Genomic DNA, 10,000 nt, shown 5'->3' with positions numbered 1-10,000 from the left:
ATGATAAAACATCTGTTTGACAAAAGGGATATCCCCATAAATCTTGAGACTGACTACAGATATGTAGTTACCAAGGTGTGTGCTGTCAGAGTGTGTAGGACAGTTATGCTGGTTTTGATAGGAGGATCTGATGTGCCTTAACACCTCTCTGCATCAGAGGTAACTCCCTCTACTTATCCCTTAGTCTCACGGCCTTGATATAGTATGATAGCTCTGAGGTAGGTCAATAACATGCAAGTAGCAAACAAACTTAATATTAAACATATAACATCTAACATCACTGCACGTAAACTTTCAGAACATAGCAAAGAGGAAAATATAACCATACACCAACATAGCAACTCAGGAAATTAGTGTATATTAGAACCCCTAGGTAAATCTTGAGGCTAAGGTTACTTCTGAGTTAATGGAGTTTATTGTGGCGTGATAAAAAAAAAAAAAAAAAAGATAGGTATGCATCCCGCCACCCTATACCCGACGACAGGAGAACACCTAAAAGATATATATACTAGCCAACTATTTTAAAGGGTACAACTCAGAGATCCCTATTTAGCATAGTAGAGCCAGAAATAATATTAAGGAGGTATGTAATAGCAGCTTATGATTATCTGGTAGTAGGCGGCCTGGGCGTTTCATCATACTAACAGGGTGAATTATAAGATGTAGTAAAGTTATAGAGGGTACATCAGCACAAGATAGGGGTAATTATAATGTAGTTGCTACTCTGTAAAACAAGCAGTTAATTATACTCTTAAGAAGCTAGTGCAGTATGGACATTAATTTGACCATACACAGAATGACACAGTTAACATTCGTGTTAAAAAGCAGCATAAAGGGGTCCTAACGCTGATATTTAGAGTCAGGCAGGAAAGGGTCTACCGCTCACTGTTTCAGCGACTCGTGGCTACCGCAAATCCCCTTACATCAATTGCGTATCCGATCTTTTCTATGGGATTTGCCTAACACTGGTATTATGAGTCTTGGAAGAAGTGAGCTGTGCAGCCTCTACCGCCAAGACTCCAACCGCAAAAAAAAGTCAGTAGTTAAGAGTTTTATCGGCTAACGCTGTAACATAAAGCTCTTAACTACAGTGCTAAAAAATACACTAACACCCATAAACTACCTATGAACCCCTAAACCGTGGCCCCCCAACATCGCAAACCCTAAAATAAAATTTTTTAACCCCTAATCTTCCGACCGGACATCGCCGCCACCTATATTATCCCTTTGAACCCCTAATCTGCTGCCCCTAACATCGCCGACACCTATATTATATTTATTACCTCCCCCCAACCTACACTTATTAATCCCTAATCTGCCGACCGGACATCGCCGCCACTATAATAAATGTATTAACCCCTAAACCGCTGCACTCCCGCCTTGCAAACACTATAAAAAAATTGTATTAACCCCTAATCTGCCCCCCAACGTCGCCGCCGCCACCTACCTACAATTATTAACCCCTAATCTGCAACCCCCAATGTCGCCGCTACTATAATAAAGTTATTAACCCCTAAACCTAAGTCTAACCCTAACACCCCCCTAAGTTACAGGTAACTAGGTACAATAGCTATTAAATAGTTAATACATATTTAATAGCTACCTAGTTAAAATAATTACAAAATTTCATGTAAAATAAATCCTAACCTAACTTACAAATACACCTAACACTACACTATCAATAAATTAATTAAATTAATTAACTACAATGATCAAAACTAAAATACAATTAAATAAACTAAACTATAATACAAAAAAAACCCCACTAAATTACAAAAAAAAATAAAAATTACAAGAATTTTAATCTAATTACACCTAATCTAAGACCCCTAATAAAATAAAAAAGCCCCCCAAAATAATAAACTTCCCTACCCTAAACTAAATTACAAAGTAATCAGCTCTTTTACCAGCCCTTAAAAGGGCTTTTTGCGGGGCATTGCCCCAAAGTAATCAGCTCTTTTACCGATTGGCTGATTGGATGAGCCAATAGAATTGACCTCGCATTCTATTGGCTGATCCAATCAGCCAATCGGATTGAACTTCAATCCGATTGGCTGATTAAATCAACCAATCAGATTTTTCCTACCTTAATTCCGATTGGCTGATAAAATCCTATCAGTCAATCGGCATTCGAGGGACGCCATCTTGGATGACGTCATTTAAAGGAACCATCATTCGTCGTTAGTCCGTCGGAAGAAGAAGATGGCTCCGCGTTGGCTGGATAGAAGATGGCTCCGCTCCGGAAGGATGAAGATAGAAGATGCCGCCTGGATGAAAATGTCTGCCGATCCAGATGTCCTCTTCTGCCCGGATAGGATGAAGACTTCTGCCGGTCCGGATGTCCTCTTCTGTCCCATCGGTTGCCGGCTGACTGAAGACGGCTCAAGGTAGGGTGATCTTCAGGGGGGTAGTGTAAGGTTTTTTTAAGGGGGATCGGTGGGTTGTAATTTTTTTTGGGGGGGGATTGTATTTTTTTTTACAGGTAAAAGAGCTGATTACTTTGGGACAATGCCCCGCAAAAAGCCCTTTTAAGGGCTGGTAAAAGAGCTGATTACTTTGTAATTTAGTTTAGGGTAGGGAAGTTTATTATTTTGGGGGGCTTTGATTAGGTGTAATTAGATTAAAATTCTTGTAATTTTTTTTTATTTTTGTAATTTAGTGTTTGTTTTTGTATTATAGTTTAGTTTATTTAATTGTATTTTAGTTTAGATCATTGTAGTTAATTTATTTAATTAATTTATTGATAGTGTAGTGTTAGGTGTATTTGTAACTTAGTTTAGGATTTATTTTACAGGGAATTTTGTAATTATTTTAACTAGGTAGCTATTAAATAGTTATTAACTATTTAATAGCTATTGTACCTAGTTAAAATAAATACAAAGTTGCCTGTAAAATAAATATTAATCCTAAAATAGCTACAATGTAACTATTAGTTATATTGTAGCTATATTACGGTTTATTTTATAGGTAAGTATTTAGTTTTAAATAGGATTAATTTATTTAATGATAGTAATTTTAGTTTGTTTTATTTAAATTATATTTAACTTAAGGGGGTGTTACGGTTAAACTTAGGTTTAGGGGTTAATAACTTTATTATAGTAGCGGCGACGTTGGGGGCGGGAGATTAGGGGTTAATAATTGTAGGTAGGTGGCAGCGATGTTAGGGAGGGCAGATTAGGGGTTAATACAATTTATTATAGTCTTTGCGAGGTGGGAGTGCGGTGGTTTAGGGGTTAATACATTTATTATAGTGGCGGCGATGTCCAGTCGGCAGATTAGGGGTTAATAAGTGAAGGTAGGTGGCGGCGGCGTTGGGGGGGGACAGATTAGGGGTTAATAAATATAATTTAGGTGTCGGCGATGTTAGAGACAGCAGATTAGGGGTTCATAGGGATAATGTAGGTTGCGGCGGTGTCCGGATCGGCAGATTAGGGGTTAATAGTATAATGCAGGTGTCAGCGATAGCGGGGGCGGCTGATTAGGGGTTAATAAGTGTAAGGTTAGGGGTGTTTAGACTCAGGGTTCATGTTAGGGTGTTAGGTGTAGACTTAGAAACCGTTTCCCCATAGGAAACAATGGGGCTGCGTTAGGAGCTGAACGCTGCTTTTTTGCAGGTGTTAGGTTTTTTCAGCCAGCTCAGCCAAATTGTTTCCTATGGGGATATCGTGCACGAGGACGTTTTTCCAGCTTACCGTTACCGTAAGCAACGCTGGTATTGAGGGTTGAAGTGGATCTAAATTTGGCTCAACGCTCACTTTTCTGAGGCTAACGCAGCCATTCAGACAACTCGTAATACCAGCGTTGTCTTAAGGGTGCGCTGGAAAAAAAAGGCTCGTTAGCACCGCGGGTCTTTACCGACAAAACTCCAAATCTAGGCGTTAGCCTTTAAAGTCACAGATGTGAAGGTGCTATAGTTTGATCATGCAGTTTATGATGGTGATGGCTCTTTAATAATTTTTTTAAAAAAAGAGCAAAAACAGGCTTGTATAAAATTAGAGCTCTCAACTCGAACAAAGGGAATATAAACATGTGTATGTTAACTAAGAACATGAATGAGCAGCATTTGTTCAATCCAACACTTTAGTGGACCATAACTGTTCTGGGGCATTATAGCATGATATACCAGGTGGAATAAGTCTGAGGTGTAGTCATGTGGAAAACCAGAACGCAGAGTGTTATGAGAAGTCTCCTGCACACCTCTGTAAACCATGCACATTTTGGCAGTTAGCCCACTCCAATTCTAACATGTCCCTGCAGAAGTGGCCACCTACTGGTATCTTTCAAAAGGTAGGATCCAGAGCAGGGGTCTAGTAGGGCTGGAAATACAGCAGCAATTAACGTCCACAGTCTATGTCCCCACACTGGTTTGATGAACTGTGGAGACAGAGCGGTTGCCGATATGGAGGTGCGCAGCTCTGCTCGTTCATTTAGTGTAGCGTAATTCAGAGCTATCATAGGATCCACATATGAGGCAGTGGGAGATTGAGCCGGTATAAGTTGGTATAGTGTGTCGGTCTCTGCTTCATGCTTAGAAAGAATCGTTGCAGCTGCATTCTCCAGAAAATGATTATTTACACGCAGTGCTTCAGCCTGTGAGATTGTGGGAGGAAACTCGCTCTCCTTGGTGGGCTCCAGCACTCCAGCATACAGCCTGCTATGCCGACAATGTCTGCACTTGCTGTAGGGACCATGCTATCCGTCTTTGCCCACTTTACATCGACTTCCCGTGTAAGCTCAGGGCCATTTGAAGGTTTTAGGTTAACGAGGTTGAGCTGCGCCTTTTCTTGCGGCCACATCCATGGATGTTCGCTACAGATTCATGTGCCTTAAAATTCTTAATATTATTGGTTACAGTGTTCCCCAGAACATAAAGCTCTTTAGAGATGGTCCTGTGCACAATTGCACAATGTAAGGATGACAAAAGATATTTTAATTTCAATATTTTTCAGGGCGAATGGTGCATTATTTGATTAAAATGCAAGGGTACAAATACTTTCAGCCACATCTGTATATATATTTATATACTAAATAGGTCACACACAAAAAAGCATTGGAATCTACAGGAATATGCAACATATTACATTAATAAAAGAATATATAGTTAAAAATAGTTAGAATTATACATTTCTTTAAAAATTATCTAATTTACTAGGCAAGAATATGCATGTATAGTATTTTCTTATTAAGTCACAAGTGATAGGACCACCTCTTTAAGTTATTTAGAACTGTATGGGGTTTGCACGGAAAACATCTTACCTCATGCGGTTCAATAATATGAAGCACGGGTGGGTTGGGCTTTGGCTCATCAGGAAGTCTAACTCTGAGCCGCTCTGTTGCCATAGCAAGTTCATCAATCGCAGATACGTGGTCTCTAAGCACCATCCAGTACTCATGAAGTAACTAAGGAAGGAATTCATTAAAAAAAAATTCAGTATAACTTTTCAAAACTACTATAGCTCATAGCAATGGCTAAGTACTATGTTATTATTCAGATATTTAATTGATTGCATGTCACATAAACAAAACTTCTGCACTGCTCCCTCTTTCTTTGCCTCAGATACAGGCACAAATATGGCCACTACCCTTCCTGTGACAACTAGTTCTACTCAGAAATATTTGCTGTCTGCTGTTACTATAATCATCTCAGTTTACTGCCCCCTAAATCAATTCTAGTTGCCACTTAACCATCAGCAGTTCCTTGTAAAGTAAAACTCATTTGGCACACAATTTGTATTCATAGGATGCCAAAATGATCATCTGCTGCCCCAATCTCTTTGTATCAAGCCTGAATATGAAATAAAGACAACACGTGCAATGTAAATTTATTTGGAGACTCAAGGTAGTTGGCTGTGCAACTCGTTGCCTCAACCTAAGTGATCCAATTAGGTTACAAGAATTACATGTTTAAAAAAAGCAATTAGTATTTAATCCGGCAGGATACACAGATTGCCAAAATAGTGGGGAGGGTGAATCACATTATAGACTATTTTGACTAAACCAAAAGTTCCAAAAGTCTGTTAAGTCTGATGTAGGTATCTTCAGTCACATCAAAATTAAAAGGTGCGAGTGGTTTAATGGCACCAAACATAGACCCTGTCTTGAAGAAATTTGTCACCACTATAAGGTGTGACTCAACTTTATCAAGAGATTATCTGATAAAATGGCAAGGATATGACAAGACATTCTGAATTGTGAACTTTTATATAAGCAGTGAAATTTGTTAAAAAGATGCATTGTTGTTCTTCTCTAATTTATATTTACTAATATTTATCCCATAATCGACACCTAAAACTCAATAAATATACCTTCACCCTACCTTATATTTCTTAACAATATATGTGCAATCCTATCATAATTTATAACAATTAATTTAATGCCTTATCAAATCGTTACCATTTTCTCCCAGAGTACATTGGTCTGAATATTTATGTAATATCTCTTCCTTTCACATTAAAGGGACATTCAACACTGCCCACAACATTAATCTATGTTTCTAAACTAAGTCTAAAGAGCAAGCTTGCAAGTTCCCCCTTTCTCTTACTTACTGCCTTCACTGTGCAATCCTCATCGATATCGTCAAAATTTTTCTCCTAATTTTGGCTGCTTAACTCCCCCCACTGTGACGTACAGCTCGTCTTCTTCAAACTAGCCGGCAGTTCTGTCCCATATCTCCTACTTCAATCCCAGCGCGTTCACGGGCATTAGCGCATGCGCGATACAATATGAACCTTAAAAGCGGAACCATAATAACCCAAAGTGTTTTTACTTATAGTACTTGATTCCGTTTTTCTAGGTAAATACCCTATCCGCAACAACTCCTTATTTACCCTAGTTAATAATGGTTGTTTATAAACTAGTAATAACGTTTTTGTATTTCTCACATTGGTATATTGCTGTTAAAAAAAGCTAGACTGCACATAAATGATAGTTATCTAAGTTGATGCAGGAGTTCCAAATATCATAATGAATTTTGATTATTATCCATATAGATTGATTTTGGATAACATGTTATGGCTTATTATGACATTAATACAACTATAATTAGTTTGCATAATTATTTTAATTTTCTTTATGCCTTACATATTTCAAATCTTATTCAATCCTCAATAGTTTCAACAACAATAATAAGCATGTTGCTCTTTTTTTTTTTTAATCCCTTCAAACTATTGTTCAATCAACTGTAAATAATGGTGATATAATAAAATAAAATAAAAATTACAGCATTCTAAAAAATACAATTAAAATGCTTGGAGATATTTTTTTTTTAATCTGTGTTTATTAAAAATATCAGCACCAAACACAATTAATTACAAAATTGTGTATATATATATATATATATATATATATATATATATATATATATATATATATATATATATATAAATATATAGTTCATATTTATTAAATATTAACAATGACTAGTCTAATAAAAATAGTTTTATAATGTTTGTTTGTATGTTTGTGTGTCTACGTATATATCTTATTTAGTGCTTGTCCTTGTATATACAGATAGCCCTCAATTTACGCCGGGGTTAGGTTCCAGAAGGAATGGTTGGAAATCGAAACTGTTGTCAATTGAAACCCAGTTTATAATGTAAGTCAATGGGAAGTGTGGGAGATAGGTTCCATGCCCCTCTCAAAATTGTCATAATAACACCTAATACATTATTTTCTAAGCTTTGAAATGAAGAATTTAAATGCTAAACAGCATTATAAACCTAATAAATAATCAAACAACACAGATTATATAATTAAACTAAGTTAAATGAACAAAAAATTAGCTAAACAGCATTATAAACCTAATAAAATAGTCACAGAACACAGACTTCACTTGCATTTTTCTGCAAACAGTTCTTTATATGCATTACAATTTGGACTGATTTATAGACAGGAAGATCTTGTTCCTTTGAAATCTGCTTGATAGCTCCGGTCTGGTTAAACTGATTAATTTCAGCTTGCTTGGCTTTGCTGCAACACAAGTGGACAGCTCCACCTACAGGCTATTTTAATAAATGCACTTCTTCTCGATGCTTTTCAATAGCAGTCACATGACTATAAAAAAAGGTTGTTATTCTGAAACGGTGTAAATTGAACCGTTGTAAACCGAGGGCCACATGTATATATATCTAATTTTGATATGCCAATGTAAATAAAGATATTTTTTAATTATACTGTTAAACAAAAAATAAATTTTGAAAGTATAAGACCACCATAAACCAAATACTTATTGCCATAGTAACTATGTCCTGCCAAGCAAATGAGTATGACATCTTTATTGCAAACTGTAATAATCTATTTTAAGACTGATAGATAACACCATTTGAGAATGATGGAGCGTGCGTGCTCAGAAGATAATTAAAATTTTTGAACAATAGTTAAAATTATTATATTAAGCTCTAATTTGAACCACCGTTTTTTTGAGCTATTACAAAAAACATGTACTTTAATTTGAAAATAATAATATACAGGTGGCCCTCATTTTACAACGGTTGAATTTACAACGTTTCTGAACAACAAGCTTTTTTTCCATTCTTTTTACTGCTATTGAAATGCATTGCGAATTAGTGCATTTATTAAAATAGCCAGTAGGTTGAGGTGCCCGCTTCTGTTGCAGCAAAACCAAGCATGCTGAAATTAATCAGGTCTAACAGACCTGAGCTATCCAGCAGATTTCAAAGGAACAAGATCTTCCAGTCTATAAAGCAGTCCAAATTGTAATGCATATAAAGAACTGTTTGCAGAAAAATGCAAGTGAAGTCTGTGTTTTGTGACTATTTTATTAGGTTTATAATGCTGTTTAGCTAATTTTTTTGTTCATTTAACTTAGTTTAATTATATATTCTGTGTTGTGTGATTATTTTAGTTGGTTTATAAATCTGTTTATCATTTAAAATCTTCATTTCAAATCTTTAAAAATAGTGTATTTGGTGTTACTTATGATAATTTTGAGAGGGGCCTAGAACCTATCTGCCTCACTTCCCATTGACTTACATTATAAACTGTCTTTAAAATTGGAATTGTTTAAATTTTAAAACATTCCTTCTGGAACCTAACCACAGTGTAAAAGTGAGGGATACCTGTATAAGAAATATTATTATGCATACACACATATATATATATATATATATATATATATATATATATATATATATATATATATATATATATATATATATATATATATATATATATATGTATCAACAAGTATGGACTGCACTCACTGGATTCAGTTCAAATAATACCTTATTTATTCAATGTTGACATTTCGGGGAAAGCAAACCCCTTCCTCAGAACAAACTTTTGGTCTGAGGAAGGGGTTTGCATACCCCGAAACGTCACCATTGAATAATTAAGTTATTATTAGAACTGAATACAGTGAGTGCAGTCCCTACTTGTTGATACTTATTTAAATTTTGACTGAGCACCCTGGTTGCTGAATATCTTTGAATTGTGAGTGCAGATACACATTGAAAATATATATATATATATATATATATATATATATATATATATATATATACATTCATATGGATATATATCGATATATATATTTATAAAGATTGATATATATACATATATAAAGATAAATATATACATATATATATTTATACATACACATGTATATACATAGATAACGAAATCTATATATTGATAGATAAAAGAATGCAAGCAGGGATACTTGCCTAGATGTACTAATTTTATCTCCAAAAATTTATATTGATTTGATGTAATTATATACACAAATATATATACAAATCGATATGTATCTATATATATTAATAATAAAATATATACATATATATAGAGACATATACATATATATATATATATATATATATATAATATATATATATATATATATATATATATATATATATTTATATATATATATCTGGACAAGACAACAACAGGAATACTAAATATATATATAAACATACACACATATATATATACATGCATCTAAATATATACGATATATAATACATGCATCTAAATATAT

At 34.8% G+C, this 10,000-nt stretch overlaps 1 protein-coding gene across 1 annotated transcript in view; it reads right to left on the bottom strand.

The window, feature by feature from the left end:
* Positions 1-5,396, bottom strand: part of LOC128657432 (E3 ubiquitin-protein ligase SHPRH-like) — a 179,049-nt gene extending 173,653 nt beyond the window's left edge. The window contains exon 1 of the mRNA XM_053711784.1: positions 5,257-5,396. Within this exon, the coding sequence (XP_053567759.1) occupies positions 5,257-5,382 (126 nt within the window). The 5' untranslated portion in view covers positions 5,383-5,396. The remainder of the gene's footprint in view (positions 1-5,256) is intronic.
* Positions 5,397-10,000: the final 4,604 nt, after the last annotated feature.

Source organism: Bombina bombina, chromosome 4 (genome assembly GCF_027579735.1).
Source record: "Bombina bombina isolate aBomBom1 chromosome 4, aBomBom1.pri, whole genome shotgun sequence".
NCBI lineage: Eukaryota > Metazoa > Chordata > Amphibia > Anura > Bombinatoridae > Bombina > Bombina bombina.
This window is presented reverse-complemented; position numbering and strand designations above follow the sequence as displayed.